We start from the raw sequence: 18331 nt of genomic DNA, 5'->3' as shown, positions 1-18331 counted from the left end.
AATATAGGCCTGTCCACTTGCTGAACTTGGCTTATACTCAGTCCTTCGTTCTTTCATATCATTAATTGTGTTGTTCAACTATGCTGTGGGTACTGGGTAGATCTCCCATAAAGGGACAACTCACACTAGAGAGTTTACTCCTTCGGTCTGAGTCTCTTGAGGTTGACTGTGACCTCTCATAATTGTACTCAAGTGTATTTGAATAAAAAACAAGCATACTTGTTGCTTGTGAGCCCTTATTACACAAATACCATTTGTGTCACTTTACACTGTAGTATCGTACAGTGCGTGGAATTGTGGCCTTGCGAAAGAAAGTTGAGATCCAGGTGGTTTCTTCCTCAAGTCAATTTATAATAGGGGGGTTACGAGACGTACAACTTACAACTCCTCTGAGTGACTGTACAAGAAGTGCAATGGTTCTTTGCTCTGAGCTTATATAGCCAATGTCTATGCTCAATCATGCATACATGTGTGTATTTGTGTGTTGGATGTGCAAAGGTAAGTATGTGTTGTGTCTTGTATGTGGGTGTGTCTTGTTTGTAGGTGTGTGCTTTAACTTCTGGGTACCTAAACGTGCGTGCGTGTGTGTGCGTGCGTGCGTGCGTGTGTGTCTGTGATGAAATCCAGATGTGGTGTCCCCTTCTATCCTGTGTTTGTGGAATGTAGTCCATCAATTATAGTCCACGTGAACTGTCTCTAGTTCAATCTTGTGCCTGGCGGTGTCATCCTGGGCCTATATACTAAAAAGCAGCACAGCAGTTGTGTATTCTTAGACACTGCTCAGTTGGTAAAAGCATTTGCATACAGAGAGGAAATGTCCAAGCCAATTTATTTGTCAATGTTATGTTTATTTAACATCCAAAAGGATGGAGCTCCATCCCGACTGTAACACACAAGAGTAACTGAATTGAACAGAGAGATTAATATGGTTATTTTAATGCAGCCCGCAGCTGTCCTGACCAGATTCTGTTGACAACCCATTACACCATTACACACTTGACTGCAAAACATCATTTCCTGTTGCAGTGATTGTGACATCAACTCAACTTGTCTCAACTTGTCTAAAGTACATTTAAAATGACAAAGGTTAACCAAAGTGCTATACGGATCAAAACAAGGCAACAGAGTAAAAATGTTTAAAAAAGGGGAAAAATAAGAAAAACGGGTGTCTTGACCTCACATAACCTTGGACCCGAGCTGTTTCCTAGCAACGCAGCTCCCCCTGCCGTCCCTCCAGACTATGGGATGACGAGTAGACGAAGCAGGTGGGCGTGGCCGAACGGAACGGAAGGAACCAGCGTGCAAAGGAAGTGTGGTGTGCTGGGTCGAGTGGGGGAGAGATGGAGACGGGTATGGCTGCAGGCGTGGAGTCACCTCCCTTAGCAGATCTTTCTCTTGGAGAGATGATGGAGTCGGAGTCGGAGGATCTAGTGCGAGAAATTCTAAGTGAGGAAGATAAACGAGGACTTGACAACAAAAGAAAGAGGACAAATGATCCCACGACTAGCCCAGAAACTGAACGGATCGTGGTAGGAATGAGGGCACTGACCAAAAGAAACGGAATATTTAGTGATGCACACGCGATAGGAAGGTTTATTTCAAGTCAAGTGGGGAAGCTCAGAAGCATGAAAACTCCTCTCTCTCTCTCTCTCTCTCTCTCTCTCTCTCTCTCTCTCTCTCTCTCTCTCTCTCTCTCTCTCTCTCTCGTGTGAGGGACGCTGCGCGCATTTACGCACACAGCTGCAGGAATGCATTTAAATTAACAAGCGCATGTCCTCTCTGATCGAATCACCGCACCAATTGTCAAATATTCGAGGCAGAAATTGTGAAAATAGCTGATCTACATGCTCACATTGCAAGGCGTTGTGAGCATGTATATCTACATGTGGCAGCCCGGCAGAGTGTTTTCTGCTGGTGTTTCAGTCCGAGTGTATCAAAGGTTGCGTTCGGAAATGCGCACCGGGTGTGTGCTCAGTGTAGTGAGTGCCTAAACCTCAGTAAAATTATGCCTAACCCAGACCCGGTGCGCATTTCTGAACGCACCCTTTGATACACTCCGACTGAAACACCAGCAGAAAACACTCTCCCGTGTTTTGACCCAAGAAATGGCCGCTATGGCAATCTGATCCAAGGTTTTACTTATGTTCACTGTTTCAAAATAATTTGCAGATTTCGTCAAGGGACAGTTCACAAAGCGACACATGATGTATATTACTAAAGCAAGCTGCTTTATAGATTGACACAAAGAACAAGTAGCCCTAGAGTAGCTGTATATGTCAGTCGTTCTCAAAGTGGATTTCAGGGACTTGGAGTCAGTGTTTCTGTATGGGGGTCTAAAGTTTGCCTGGCTCCAGCCAATAGACCCGCCCACTCTGATTGGACTGCTTCTCAGCGTAGAGTCTGAAATCAGGCTAGTCTAAAGTGGCCCTTACAAGTCTGTAACTTTGACAATGTACAAATGGATCCATCCATTTGGATCCATTTGTACACTGTCAAAGTTAGGGGAGACCTTCACATTTTAAAGTTTGAGAACCACTGGTATGTAGCCTGTAGGCATAGAGTTATATTGTATGTAGGCCTACTACTGTAGGCCTATTACAGCGGTGCCAGTGAGTTCAACTTGCGGTCAGCTATTGTCATCTAATTTCATATATCAATTAGATAAAGTTCTGGCAGAAAACGTGAGAGTCAAATAAATCTCACACAGACCATATGACATTTCTCCAGTTAGCACATTTAATGCAGGCACATGACAGGTGTAATTAATTACTATGGCTACCCCGGCGACTCCGCACAAACCTCAATGCACCTGTCAATTGTGGACCCCAAAAATATATGTCACTATTAACACACGTTTTCTTTCTTTAATTGTGTTCCTCACAGCAATTAATTATTGGGTGTACACAGCTTGCGACTAATGCCATGGCACCGGGTCACAAACAAATGAAGGCATCTATTATATTGAATACAATACATGAAATGTATATGTAATATCACAGTCAAACAGCTGCATGCAGAGCTTATTTTCAATTATTAAAAATGTTTCATATTACAAACCAACCTTGATAGGCTATGTATTTGACTAGCACATCTGCAGTCATTGTCCTTCCTGGAGCTCATAAGACAATATCTAACTTGGACAAGCAGGGTTCCCCTGTTCAAAGAGGCAGTGTTGGAAAGTAACTACACATTTATTCGTGTCAGTACTTCTTCCAACCACTGGAAAGAGGGGTAGAAGTTTGTATGTTGTCCCATGCCAGGATCAAACACTGGGTAGGGCATGATGGTTTACTGCTTGTGGCTTTAAATCATTGGTTCAACTTCTCAAGGTGGGTTCTGGGGGACCCACACGGGTCCTTGTCGGAGTTCCAGGGGGTCCCCAGCAAATGATAGTTAAAAACCAAATGGACCCTTATGGGTATGTAACCTTGGGAGTGTACTAATGGAACGAAACTGGCCCTTTTGGTTCCATTTGTACACTCACAGTTAAATTAACATTGATTTTACAATATCATTATGCCTCATTCACATACAGAGAAGCAAAGCTAATGGTTTGCTTGGCAATTCAATGTATTCTCCATGCAAACCAGCTTTTAAAATGTCCAAGTTGGAACAAAAAGCTTGGACATTTTTAAAGCTGGTTTTCATAGAGATTACATTGAATTACCAAGCAAACCATTAGCTTGGCTTCTCTCAGTGTGAATGCAGCATTAGGGTCTCAGAGATAGAAATAACATTAAGGTTTGTAATGTAATGCATGGCAAACCGGGGGTCCTTGAAATTAAAATGGTTGAGAATGACTGCTATAGAGTCGTAAAAAAACCTTCTCATGGGTATTCGTGGCATATTTTTTCAAATGGGTGTTAATTTGAAGGGCTAATAAGTGTCAATTTGAGGGTCCATGACTCAAAAAAGTTTGAGAACCACCGCTTTAGATCTCCTTCTCCCATCTCCTCTTCCTCCTCAGCCACAGAAGAAGCTGCTGAACTGTGTGGACAGCTGTGTGGACGAGGCTCTGGAAGGCGTGGTGAGGGCCAGCGGAAGCCTGTCCTTACTGAGGGGACACAGGGTGGTGGTGCGCTCCGACCTGGACGCGCTCAGAGGCAAAGTGGCCCTGGTGTCTGGGGGGGGCTCGGGACATGAGCCAGCACATGCAGGTATACTAACTACGCTGCTATTGACCCATTTAAGGCCTGCGGACGATTCTACAAATGCCTTCTGAATCAGCAGTTCCAAGACTTTTATCGTAATTCAAAATTATTCAACATTTGTCAAACTCTTTCCAAGATTTTTCAAGAATGTTCGAAAATAGCAGATACAAGCAGCTTGTATATCTGTTATTTTTGTATAGCCAGCGCTAAAATCTAAAATAACACAGAAGTTTTCCCGGATTTAATGGTTTAAACCGGTATTATGTAATTAATATGCAAAACAACGCCCACAGCAGCGTCTCTAGCGCTGTCACAACGTCATTTTAGTGCAACATTTGAAACTTTTGGCCTATTACTATGACCTGCCTCTCAAGATTATTAAGACATCCAATGGTTCATGAAACCAACAGACAGAGTGACTTGTTTATATGTTCTTGCTATATAATCTGCTTTTGGTGCGCTCTAATTCTTCTTTCTGTCTGTCTATAGGGTATATAGGTAAAGGTATGCTGTCAGCAGCTGTAGCAGGAGGGGTCTTTGCCTCTCCACCTCCTGCCAGTATCCTAGCTGCCATACTGTATCTGCACAACGCAGGTATAGTACTGTGTGTGCATGCGTGTGCGACCTATTCTTTTGTAAATTTTTCATACTTTGTATGTCAGTTGGTGTAAAAAGTTCTTCAATATTTTAATGAACCACTTAAACCCCTTTCAAGACCAGGGTCTCCCAGGGCTTTATACTGGGTCTGTCCGTAGCCAGATTGGGGTCCTTGAAATTATAATAGTTGGATAAAATCAACCCTCTTCTCCCAGGCGCGTTGGGGGTCCTTCTCATCGTTAAAAACTACACTGGCGACCGTCTCAACTTTGGATTGGCTGCTGAGCAGGCCCGTAGCCAGGGCGTCTCCGTTGACATGGTGATAGTCGCCGATGACTGTTCGTTTGACCGCCCCAGCAAGGCAGGGAGGCGTGGCCTGTGTGGAACCGTATTCATACACAAGGTAAGCTTTGGTTTATAGGCAAGTAAAGTAAATACATCTTTTCTTTTTCTTTTCTTTTTTAACTTTAATTAATTTACCATTCTTAAGAGTTCCATTAAATACATAACTGTAGAAATGTAAATTAAACTTTCCACTCTAAGGCATTCAACATTCAATGTTTTTATTTGTAATATATGGAGATTTGGCACCGCTGCAGAAAGTCATTTTGTATTTTAAAACAAAATGTCAGACCCCAAAGGGTTAACATTATTATTAACAGCTTCTCGATTATTCTGTTAAAGCTGCATGAAACCCAAAATCACTTTTTCTATAAATATGTATTATATAAATGAGTTGTGATAGGGAGCAATGATAGCAATGATAATGGTTCAATTTGCCCATATGCTTGTGGATTCAGAACTTTCTGCTGTCTCTGTAGCTATTTCTGTGTACTTCCAGTTTCTGGGTAGAAAAGACATATTTGGCGCTACTCATTACATATTTGCTCACTGCATTCCATTAGTTCGGCGTGACATGGCTTATAATTAATATTAATGTTTGTTTTATATAGATTTGTATCACACTGCACTTTCTGACCAGAGAGAAGCACCCGCAGTCACTTTGTAGTGACTGTCTGTTTCCTGGTTCTCTTTCACAAGTCGGACTTTAGGGTATAGTTTAGGGTATAGTATTTGCAATGGTTTTAGTCGGATATATTTAATTTGAGTATTTTAGCCATGGCTTGTTGTCTCGCCACCGTGTTTACATGCCGTGTCGCTTTCGCGACGCGTTGTGAGCTTGTAAATCAGCTATGTTCTGTGCATGTGAACGTTGTGTGTGCGCTCACTGTCACCACACAAACACACACACGGACACACAGAAAATAGCCGACAGTGCTCAGGCATTGACACTAAGGCTTGCCCACCTGCCCCCGGCAGGTAAATAAAACGTCAGGGCAGGTGAAGTTGGCTTTCAGGTTGCCCGACGGGGCAAGTGCTCATTTGAGAGGGGACACAAATGTCTATAAACACAACACGAGATATCTGTCTAAACACCTGAACGTGGCCAGTGCGCTGTGTCTTCTGGTCTGTGGAATGTAAAATAAGAGCACTATTTACCTATAATGTGCTGTTTTTACTGTTGCTACATTTAAAAAATATAAAATAACAAGTGTGAAACTGTGAAACCATAGACAGATTCAATCATAGCCAAAGTATTTGGTATTTGGATTTGGAGGTATTGAGGTATGACATTTTATCGCACAGCCCCAGAAAGTAAAGAAATAAGTGTTAAATTGAGCGGTAATTAAAATCGTACCTATCATTTTATAATGGACGATTTACTTTTCGGGCAAGTGGGCATTACCTTCGGGCAAGTAGAACATGACCTGTACTTGCCTCTGAGACCTTAGTGTCAACCCCTGCTAGCGTCCATCCCTCCGGTTGTCCCCGCGGATTAGACAGCATGGCGTGCGGTAAACAGTCCACATAGCACGGGTGGAGAAAGTTAAAATCATGGATACGGCCCTTAGACGGCTTGTTAGTAAAAGACTTGCACATTTTTACCAGTGTATATATATACGGAATATATGCAAAATCTTTATCCTTTTTCCACCTGCAGTGCCTTGTTTTAATTATGGTTTCCGAAATGCTAACAGCAAGTGCAGACAGCTCAGTCTGTGTGGCTACTTTCAGAATATAATGATATGCACGCATTACTCCGCCCCCTCGCCTCACAACAACAGAACTACACAACTACATTTTAGATTTCTTTTCATAATCTGAATTCTGATAAAATGAACACAGAGGCGGGGTTTCAGGCTCCTTTAATCGAAACAGCAATCGATAGAAATAACCGCTAAGAAGATGTTCGATAATTGCAGCCCTATTGTCCTGTATAAATGTTGAGAGGAAAACTGTTTGTCTCTTTGAAGGGGGAAAATCACTGTCCATACAGTAAATTCTATATTCACTCCATTGTTTTGAAATAAACGTCACTATACTGTATGTGGTTTGTATTTTAGCTGGCAGGTGCAATGGCACAGAATGGCTGTGCATTGAAAAAGATCGTCTCCAGGATGACAGAGGCCTTGAAGGGGATTGGTGAGTTAATAAATGACCCTACGTACATTAGTGCTTAAAGAAAAATATCAATATGATTGCGACCGTAGGGAGCTACTTACTGTAGAAACCTCCACCGGCTGTCCGTGGGTGAGTGAGTGAGTCAGTCAGTCAGTCACACTTTTGCCCTGCTCATATCTCCGCAACCGTTGACCCGATCCATGCCAGATTTTGCACACACACTCCTTGACTGCCAAACTACAACCTCCAAGGACCCCCGGAGCCCCAGGGACCCCCGGGTCCCTGGGGTAAAAAATGACCGAATGTGGTCACACGTCACACTTTTTCCCTGCGCATATCTCCGCAACCGTTGACCCGATCCATGCCAGATTTTGCACACACACTCCTTGCCTGCCAAACTACAACCTCCAAGGACCCCCGGAGCCCCAGATGTAAAAAAGGACCAAATGTGCAAAAATGACCAAATGACCACCGCAACGGGGCTGCTCACGGTGAATTCCCGGGGACCACCGACTCCTGGTGCTCCAGAACGGATGCAAAAGTGGTGGCGCCCCCAGTGGAGGACCCCCTGCCACTGCAGCGCACATAAAATGCCGTAACTCGGGCTAGGAGCGTCCTCATTTCTCACATGGCCCTATTCCAGCGCCACCTTCAGGCCGATTTTTAAAACACATTTTTGGACACTGCTCCTACAGTTTTTGCCCTAAAGTCACGAATATCACTACACAGCATGTCTACACTCATGTCATCAACATGGATCAGGAAGATTTTGGAAAAACAAATGTTTGCCCTATTTGTGGAGATAAGCCACCTACGGTCGCTTATCTCCCGATTAGGGAGTCTTACTGGTGTTATTGATAAAACCAAAATGCAGATAAGATGCAAATTAAGATGCTTTTGGTGTCTTATATGAAACAGCCATTTCAGCAGTGCTATGCAATTAGTCTCATGTCGTCTCTCACACACTGATCTATGTCATCTACTAATGTAATGTGTTACTGATGATGGTCTGAGCGTTCCACACGTCACTTATTTTAACTAGTTTTGTTTGAATAAAGTAACAAGGCAAGCTCTTCATCCCTCATGTATTCTACGCTTATTACACAGGATGTTTGTGTGAATGTGTGCCTGCGTTTTTCATTGTGTGTTCTCTATCCTGCAGGTACTCTGGGAGTGAGTCTGTCTTCCTGCAGTGTTCCTGGATGTGTGCCCTCATTTGACCTGCCGCCCGGAGACATGGAGCTGGGACTGGGTGAGAGCGAGGAGGGGAGGGATGGATGCAGGGGTGTCACAATGGGGGGGAAGTGGGACAGAGTTACTAGGGCCCAAGGTTGAGGGGGCCTTCATTATTTTATGCTTTAGCTATCTACAAGCTCGCAGCGCGGCACTTGTATATCTGCTATTTTTGAGACGTCATGAAAATGTGTGCAAATCTTTGAATATATGTATTTTTAAGCGAACATTTGTAACTCAAATTTTGCTTCTGGGGGGGTCCCTGGAACTAAATATTTTGAGATGGGGGTCCGTGGCCAAATACATATAATTTTGGGGATCCTTCACACGAAAAGGTTTGAGCACTGACATAGAAACAGGTTTTTCAAAAAACCTTCAAAGACTTTTCTAGATTTTTCAAAAGTATCACGCTGTGAGCTAACTGAGCTTGTATATCTGCTATTTTTAAGCACAAAATAACACAGTGAATCCTTGTACCGAGGACCCAGAATTTGGTGCGACATTTATTATGGGGAATAATGAAAAAAGAACAATGTATTAGTCTTGCATGGCCAGACTGATATATTGAAATTATCTTTATTATGAATAATCCCTTGAGATGTACCATCTCGTTTTTCAAGGGAGTCCAACAGATTTACACAATTCATACAATTTTCATCCATAGAACTGATGCCTCCCACAATTTTCAAATGCTTCCGGTCATCCAGTCTGGGACAGGGACGCTCTGATCTTGAGTAAAATATAAAGCAAGCAGATGTGAAGCCTCCTCCCCACTTCCATTTAGCGCAAATTGATCCTAATAATAAATTATCATCTACACTGCTCAAAGTATTTAAGGGAATTAAAGATTCCCTAGTTTAGGGGCGCCCGCTGGCCTGGTGGTCAAGGCGCATACCACATACTAGGCTATGATGCCTGCTGGCGTCGCCGGTTCGATTCCCGATCCGGACGACCTTTGCCGCATGTCATTCCCCATCTCTCTCCCCATTTCCTGTCAGTCTACTGTCCTGTCAATAAAGGCATAAAAAGCCCAAAAACAAATCTTAAAAAAAAAAAAAAAGATTCCCTAGTTTATACTCTTATCTGGTTCAAATGACAGCTGTGTTCCCTCCCACTTATCAGGTATCCATGGTGAACCAGGCGTAAAGCGATCAAAGGTAGGTTTTCACCCCAAAACTAGAGCCCCTCAATTCAATTCAATTCAATTCAATTCAAAGGAGCTTAATTGGCATGAGAAAGCATACATTTACAAAATATCACTCACAGGCTAAAATAGGCTTACATGCACATCACATACAAGTATTTTCCTTAGTGGTAGGTCCTGAACCAGTGGAATCATACATACCCATGATGCATTTTGAGAACAGCCAGAGCAAAGCCATAGTCGAGCTAAATGTATGATTTCAAGGTATAAATATGTATGTTAGGCATTAAACTCCAAAATCAGCATGTTGGAATCGCTACCAGTTCAGGAGTACCAACCTTTCTTTTATTATTATTGCAAGTTCAAATGTATATTGACTTTTTCTATCACTCAGCTGTCATCTACTGATGAGGTGGTGAAAACCATGGTGGATCACATGACCAACCCTGACAGCCAGTCACATCTGTCACTGAAGTCAGGTATGCAGGGGCGTCAAGGGGGGGAAAAATAGCAGATATACAAGCTCACATCGCGGCCGAGTGCCGCGTTGTGAGCTTGTAGATCTGCTATTTTTTAAAAGCTTTGATCGGTATCGGCTTTGCCGATCTATAGATCAGCTATTTTCACAATATTTATCTGTGAAAATAGCATCCTATCGGTTCTTCATATTTGTGTGTGTGTGTGTGTGTGTGTGTGTGTGTGTGTGTGTGTGTGTGTGTGTGTGTGTGTGTGTGTGTGTGTGTGTGTGTGTGTGTGTGTGTGTGTGTGTGTGTGTGTGTGTGTGTGTGTGTGTGTGTGTTCTCTCTCTCCCCAGGTGACAGTGTAGTGGTGTGTGTGAACAATCTTGGAGCTCTGTCCTGTCTAGAGATGGCCGTGGTTACCAGAGCTGTTCTCAACTGCCTGGGTAAGCGTCCGTGCATATGTGTGGTGTGTGTGTATGCGTGCATACACACATAAGTGTGCTTCCATCACATCAAAGGCTTTATGGTTTAACAAAGCGCGCTCTGCACATGTAGGACATACTGTACATGGCCACGAGTGCATAAGGTGCAAGTTGGCCCCTCGACAGAGTGCAGTCTAGTTGTTCCTGTCATTATGATGTGATGTGACGTGTGATTGGCCATCTCTATGGTTACAGAGGGTCGCGGTGTTGTGGTTGCCAGGGTGATGTCGGGTTCTTTTATGACGTCACTGGAGATGGCTGGAGTGTCGCTGACGCTGATGAAAGTTGACCATGAAACACTGAGACTGTTTGGTAAGAACAAGCATGCACAGCATACACACTATAGACTACAGAGCGTTTTCCTGAGCACTCACCTGCAGAGGGCGCAGTCAGCCATGGCTGCGCTGTCACTCTAGTCTGTTGATACGCTGGACAAGGAGTTACAAAGATGTTCGCTAGAAGTGCCCCCTCGTCTTCCGAACCACCATCCCAGAATCCCATGGATTAAGTTCTCAGTCGCCACAGCTGATTTTGGTAATTTGGATTTCGCTGTGAAAATGTCCCATCTGCAAGCTCTTGCGACGCTGTTTTGAAAAAGGATTAGAGCATTTGACGTGGTCAAACTAGCAATATGTTCAGAAGCATCTTCCATAAAACCCTAATGGTCTCGGATATTTCATAAAGCAAAAGCTAAAGCCTCAGTCTATGATTTCTTCATCTGGTTGGCTGTATGTAGAACAGCTGTCTTTTCACACTGTTTCACAAAAAGAAAAAACAAATTGTACTGTATATACATCCTCTCCCCTTCCTCTCCTGTCTAGATGCTGGTTGCAGTGCTCCAGCATGGCCAACCCTCAGCAGGGTGTGTGTGAGTGAGCGTAACTGCACCGTGGAAGCTCCAGCTCTGGGCACACGACCTCAGGACCAAACACACACCGAAGGTCAGTCACTCTGTTTCTCTGAGATTATACTCAGCTTTATGAGTATAATGAATAATGAATCAGGGGGCGGCATAGCTCAGGGGTAGAGAAACCATTATTAGAGCACGAAGGGTTCCCTGTTCGAATCCGGGCTCCCCCTGAGTTCATGTCGAAGGGTCCTTGAGCAAGACTCTGAACCCCTAATTGCTCCCGGTGAGTAGGTTGGTGCCTTGCATGGTTTCCTCCGCCACCGGTGTATGAACGTGTGTGTGAATGGGTGAATGTAATGCACAATCTATGTAAAGCGCTTTGGATAAAAGCGCTATATAAATGCACCATTTACCATTTATGAATAACACATGATATGCATTATTTCATATGTATTATTTGGTCATACTACATATTTAATCGCAGTTTTGAAAATAAGTTATTTGATTTATATTTACTTCCCGAATTGACTGAAGTAGCTTAGGCAGACAAACAAAATATGATGTTTGTGTCTTTGTGTCACTTTCAGCTGTTCTCAGTTTTCACATTATTGCTTTTCTAGCGCGAATATACAGTATGGTCTGTCAGGTGATAGTGTTCATCTGCAGGTGTGTTTCATTTGCTGTCCAGGTAGCCTGAGCCCTGTGATGCGTAGGTGTCTAGAGGCGGTCTGTTCCACTCTGTTACAGCACCAGGAGGAACTCAACTCCCTGGACCGCGCTTCTGGGGACGGAGATTGTGGGAACACCCACGCACAGGCCGCTAAAGGTGAAGGTCAAGCAATGTGCACTGCACACACAAAACAAAGATCAATTAAGTAGTGACGGGAGGGTTAATGGTTAGTGTGCCGACAACCATAATAGTTTGCAACATCATGTCAAAGTATGAAATAATTGGTAAATGGTGCATTTATATAGCGCCTTTATCCAAAGCGCTTTACAGAGATTGTGCATTACATTCTCCCATTCACACACCGATGGCAGAAGAAACCATGCAAGGCACCAAACAGCTCACCGGGAGCAACTAGGCCAGGGGTTCAGAGTCTTGCTCAAGCACTCTTCGACGCGTTATTATGATTCACACCACAGCTCCAGGCGGAGCCGCTCGTTTCGTTTGACCAGCGTCGGCAGGTTAGGTTTAGGCATAGTTTTACTGAGGTTAGGGTTAGGGTTAGGCATAGTTTTACTGAGGTTAGGGTTAGAGTTAGGCATAGTTTTACTGAGGTTAAGGTTAGGGTTAGAGTTAGGCATAGTTTAGGTGGTCCTCCCACCCGGCACCTCCGCACGGTGCAAAAGAAGTGCTCCCTAGCTCCGGTTCAGCCAATCAAAAGCTTCCATGGGCGGGGTTTTCCTGGAGCTGTGGTGTGAATCATAATAACGCCTCTTCGACACCAACTCTGGGGAGCCCAGGATCGAACTGGGAACCCTTCGGGAACCCTCCGTGTTCTAATGACGGTTTCTCTACCCCTGAGCCACTGCCGCCCCCTATGCATCCTAGACTCAAATTGAATCGTTGGTGAATCAGGTGAATCGTAATAGAATAGAATTGCCACAAAATGTAATTATATTATGTTACTTTGAACTGTACACACACACACAATATGGAAGGGCATGAGTCTTTTTTTAACTTGTTAGTCATTTGAAATATTTTGCTCTCAGCTATTCAGCAGTGGCTCCAGAGTCAGGTGGTTCCTGGTTGCCCGGGGAAACTGCTGTCTGTCCTCGCTGGATTGGTGGAGGAGAAGATGGGCGGGTCATCTGGAGCAGTGAGTAGGTTATAGGCCGTGGGGTAATAGGGTTATAGGAGGTTGTACTCTTAAAGGTGATACACCATGCATTTAAAAGGTATTTATGTCATATTGTTTATGTCCCAAAAACGTTTTTCAAAAGGTTTGATGCTAAATTACCACTCCTGAATAGAGAGCCTCTCTCATTTTTGAATGGCTCTCAGGGAGCATTGTTTTCTTCAAAAACGGCCGTCGCTGACGTCAGCGACGGCAGCAAATCTGGACAGCCTGTTTTGAGAACAAGTGGGATGCTTTTAACCTCCGCCTTCCCAAAACCAGAGAAAGACACAATGGTCAGAAATGGGACTTTGTGAGGATAGAAGGTGCTAGTGGGACCCCAAAAAAAGGTTTTAAAATAGGAAAAGTGACATTTCATGGTGTATCACCTTTAACTGTAACTTGAAAAATAACCATAAAAACCAACATGAAAAAGAATTGTGATAAGATTGTGTATCGTGATACAGCTTGGAAAAAGATCGCGATATTGTATTTTTCCATATCACCCACCCCTATGTACAGTACACTGCAATACAAACGCAATACACTCATACACATTTATTTCTCTGTCTTCAGTTGTACAGTCTCTTCCTGACAGCAGCAGCTGGTCATCTCACTGAGGGGCGGAGCAACGCAGTAGCCTGGGCCAACGCAGTGCATGCTGGGACCCAGGCCATGCGGAGGTATGACTGGTGAAAGCAAAAATGTTCAATATAGCAAGATAGGGCAACCTGGTTGGAGCCACTAGAGTGTGAACGTCTGTTTTCTGGTTCTAGATCCCGCGAGTGTGTGTTGCTGGGACAGAGAAATGGTGATAATGAAGTCGATTTTCTCCTAATTTGTGTCTCTGAGAAAAAAAGCCATTTTAGTATGAACATTTTGGGAATAATGTGTGGCTTGTAACGATCGCAGGGGTTAAAGTTCTCAGTCCTGGGGACTGATTTCAGTCTTGAGGATTCCATAGGGTCTGTTTCTGAGATCAGTGCAGATCTGCAAAAACATGAATAAATAAAATAGGGTCTGTTTCTGAGATCAGTGCAGATCTGCAAAAACATGAATAAATAAAATAAGGGGGAGGTGTAGCGATGGCCACGGCGTGAATGACAAAGTTGTCAAAAAGTCTAGTGATCTCCAAACTAAAAAGCAGTTATAATTTCAAGATATGAGTATTTGAATTGGCCAGACAAGCAATAGAATACAACAGGACTTCAGAAGATATTTCTATAAAATAAAGCATCTTTGGCACACATACATTCAGTGAAAGCAGTTCAGAACTTCAGTAGAAAAATAAATACAAATAATAATATAATTATATATACAGTATGTATGTATATATAAAATATGTACGCTGCACATGCCATGTTTCAAGAAATCACATATTGGGACATGGTCTGAAAATAATATCAGTCTTGTGATTCTTTTTGGCTTTAACCCCTGAACGATCGATATTTAGTTCAGTGACCATGGAGCTAAAGAATTGTTCAGAAGCTGTGTTTACATTCCCTCTCCGATGGAAATGAAAATGAATACTCCAACCTGCTTCCGCCTCCTAAAAAGGTGATCACCTAGCCTCGTGTAGTCAGGCTTACTCATCTGTGAAGAGAAAAGCCTGGTCAAGATATGAAGCAGAGAGAGTTCGAGGAGGTGAATTTTCCCGGAAGTTGTCTTTTTTTATTTTTATTATTATTATTTTTGTCTGTGTGGTGTCCCTGCAAACGTATTCCCCCTTGAAGAATATCTGTTCTACTTCTCCCGCTCCGTCGGTTGCGCTCGCAATAAACAATATACAAACAAACATTGATTCTGACAATGTTACACCTATTAAGAGCTACAATCTATTTGTGTTTGTTTCGTTCGGGAATGTAAACAGACCCGCACTGCATGACGTAACTTCCGTTAAACGCAGCTACTTCCGCCACTTTCGCTAGAACCAACCGGAAGTCATATTCTGCCCAGGGTGGCGTCCACCCAAGTCACGCAGATACGGGAAGTAAACCGGAATTGCCATGTCTTGCTATTTCCGTCTTGGGTGAAAGCGCTTTTGGTTCTTCACAAAGAAAGAATGTCGGCTGTCTCTGCTTGTCTACTATTATACACACGTATAGTAGAAGTAGAGAAATGGACATAGTTAGAAGATTAATTGTTGCTTTATGGTTAGAGTTAGGCTTACACTTATGAAAAGCATTCGGCTTTAGAATAGGCAGACCTTTTACAAATTAAAGTTGATGTCCTATCAAGTTTAGTACTACAAATGTGTTATTATTGACACTGACCTTTCCTGACCGGTCTTTCAGATATGGTGGTGCAGACCCTGGAGACAGGACAATGGTAAGAGATCAGTCCACGGTGCCATTGCGCTCGCTCGCTTGCTCACACACACACACACACACACACACACACACACACACACACACACACACACACACACACACACACACTGCTGAGGTTTGTCCATGCTGGAGCATTGGTACTTCTTATGTAACTCCTGACCTGCATATTCATTTAGTGCTTGTTGTTTCAGCCGATATTTCAGTCAAATTCCAATCAAAATAAATGAATGAATGGTGTATTTAAAAAGTGCCTTTATCCAAAGCACGTTACTTGGAATGTGCATAAGCATTACAATCACCCATTCACAAAAACATATGTTTTCATCTGATTTGATCCCACACATTACTACAGCATTTACATTTAGAGCCCTTGTTCCATGTTACAGTGCACTTTTACACATAGGCGACATTAATTCAAGTGGACAATGAGATCAAGTCTCTCTCTCATCTCCCATCAGTTGGATGCTCTGTGCCCTGCAGTGGATGAGCTGATGAAAGTAACCACAGCACCACCTGGCAGTGAACTTGTGATACTGCAAACAGCTGTGGTGGTAGGTAACTTGTTCCGGTTTCCAAGACTTGTGCAATTTATTCCAATTCAATCAAAGCTGTTCTGGTAGCTTTTGAACTCCAACATTTTACTAAGACACTTTATGAGTTTTTTTCCTTTCATTTAATTAGCCCTGTGCCCAGGGGTGTGCACAGTATATGAATGCACAGTATATGAGGGATTGAATGTCCCTGAGGAGTCTCAGAAGTAATGTTGGAGAACCCAGACCAGTGCCTGACTGAATAGTCACCATTGACGCCCAGTTGTGCAATACCTATTGTATCTGTCTATCTGTGTCCCTTTCATGCCCATACATTATATGGAGATCTCTGTCTAGCTCTTTTTTATGCCCATATATGGTGTTCTGTGTCCAGGCCAGTCTGTGATGTGATCTCCAAATTAGGGTTTTGTAGTCAGTCAGTGATGTCAGTCATCTCCAAATTTGACAGACATTCGGTAAATGAATAGTTAGATGGAATACTGGGTGTGTTGTAGGGCTGGGTTCGGTAACCGCCGTACCGCCGTATCGCGGTATACCGCGGCCTACCGCGGTGTCAGGGTCCTTACCGCGGTCAAAAAAGACAAAAAAATTGGCTATTTTTATTGGGAACGAGCGAGTTTTAAAACGGGGGAGAAGCGAGGACCGCATGCGCTCCATGCCGCTCTGCTCTGGGCCGTGTACCACACGTTGGAAGCCGCCCACATACGTCACTCACACACACACACAGTGCACGCAGGGCAGTAGAGTACGGAGCACAACTCTATGACGGAGCAGCAATGCAGCATATACTTTCTCTGTAATCCACTCGACACAAGGATGTTAATACATACCTTGTGTTGTGGCATATCTTTTTTTATTCATACGGATTACTGGCGGAGCGCGGGCCGCGTGGACAAAACCGAAAATGAAACTATTTTACTTTCTCCAGCTCCACCGCGTCGCACGTTGTGCTCCGTCCAGCGGCGCGTCGGCGATTTTATAACCTTTTCTGTCAAGTCTTGTAACTAAAACCTGTATATAGCAGCACTCAATCACTGTGATTTGAGAGTTGAGACGTGACGTGAGTTTACAGAATCACTGTACACGATCTGACTACCCTTCCTCTTCTGGTTTGTTCACATAGCTGTTTGTGTCTGAAAAGCCCAAGTAGCTAGCCTACGTTACTATGGTAACCCGACAGTGCAGATCTAAAAGCTCAGAACGCATCGCGGATGCGATGTGGTGTGAGCTTGTAGATCTGCTCCTTTGAAAGCCAGACCCGCTGTGCTGTACGGAGAAGTATATCTCGGGCAGTCAGGCTGTGTCGCCTCTCCACTGTGGAGAGGCGACTTTTGGGAAGATGATTGCAATATTTTGGCTTATCGCCGAACCTTAATTAATAGATACGGGGGTGCGGTAATTACCGCAGTACCGGCGGTAAATGGGAAGACGGTAATCGCGGTAACAAAATGTCCATACCGCCCCAGGCCTAGTGTGTTGTGTTGTTTGAAATAAGATAATATATACATACATGATACATGATATATTCATGATCACATCCTCTCAGGATGATGTTCATCTGTGCAATATGATTGCTTTAAAAGTGCTTAAAAAATGAATGACTCTGTATTGTATATTATGTACATTACTCACTCTCCAGAAAGCCGAGTTGGGAGCGGAGTCTACCCTTGACCTCACGGCGAGGGCAGGGAGAGCCAGCTACATCGCCGAAGAGCGGGTGACCCTGCGGGACCCGGGCGCCGTGGCGATCGCCGCCATCTTCAGAGCTGTGCTGTCGACAATCGGTGCACAGAAGTAACCTAGCAACCACGGGCGGTGTAGGCCTATCACAAAACTGATGTCATCAGCTAGCGTTTGGATGGATAGAGATTTGTTATTAAGCTAATATAGGGATCAATCAGTTCATATACACATATTACCGGTGACTATGGATTGTTAGACAAATCCATTGAGAACAGTATTAATTGTAATTGTCTAACGGTTGATATATTGGCAATACATACTGTAGATCAGGGGTCTTCAACGTTTTCAGGCCAAGGACCCCATAGTTGAGAGAGAGATGAAGCAGGGACCCCCACAACCTTTTCATAGATTCAATAGAGTTTCATCGTTTGACAACACAATCATCAATGTATTTTGGATTCATGTCAATTTGTGTTTTCAGATATTTAACCACTTGAGCCGTCACCTAATAAACTTGACCTTTTACTCTGTACTTGGTGTGCTCT

General features: G+C 43.6%; 1 protein-coding gene across 2 annotated transcripts; it reads left to right on the top strand.

Annotated features, from left to right (window-relative positions):
* Positions 1 to 1314: 1314 nt before the first annotated feature.
* tkfc (triokinase/FMN cyclase) lies at positions 1315 to 18318 on the top strand. 2 transcript variants are annotated; one of them, XM_080741763.1, is made up of 17 exons: positions 1315 to 1529; positions 3968 to 4157; positions 4641 to 4745; positions 4964 to 5151; positions 7154 to 7232; positions 8374 to 8463; positions 9567 to 9601; positions 9983 to 10067; positions 10403 to 10492; positions 10727 to 10843; positions 11353 to 11472; positions 12070 to 12207; positions 13098 to 13204; positions 13799 to 13905; positions 15517 to 15550; positions 16011 to 16103; positions 17743 to 18318. In XM_080741763.1, the coding sequence occupies exons 1-17, from the start codon at positions 1341 to 1343 to the stop codon at positions 17899 to 17901; spliced, it is 1926 nt and encodes a 641-aa protein (XP_080597889.1). In that variant the 5' UTR covers positions 1315 to 1340; the 3' UTR covers positions 17902 to 18318. The 2 variants fall into 2 exon arrangements, with proteins under 2 accessions (XP_080597889.1, XP_080597890.1); XM_080741764.1 differs by lacking the exon at positions 10727 to 10843.
* Positions 18319 to 18331: the final 13 nt, after the last annotated feature.

The sequence above is a fragment of the Nannobrachium achirus genome (assembly GCF_963921795.1).
Source record: "Nannobrachium achirus genome assembly, chromosome: 14".
NCBI classification, from domain to species: Eukaryota; Metazoa; Chordata; class Actinopteri; order Myctophiformes; family Myctophidae; genus Nannobrachium; species Nannobrachium achirus.
Note: the sequence above shows the minus strand (reverse complement) of the source record. Positions and strands in the feature narration are given on the sequence as shown.

Coding starts and splice junctions, on each gene's coding strand:
- tkfc (XM_080741763.1), top strand. CDS start 1,341: ATGGAGACGGGTATGGCTGCAGGCGTGGAGTCACCTCCCTTAGCAGAT. Junction 1,530..3,967: donor CAGAAACTGAACGGATCGTG/GTAGGAATGAGG, acceptor CTTCCTCCTCAG/CCACAGAAGAAGCTGCTGAA. Junction 12,208..13,097: donor CCACGCACAGGCCGCTAAAG/GTGAAGGTCAAG, acceptor TTTTGCTCTCAG/CTATTCAGCAGTGGCTCCAG.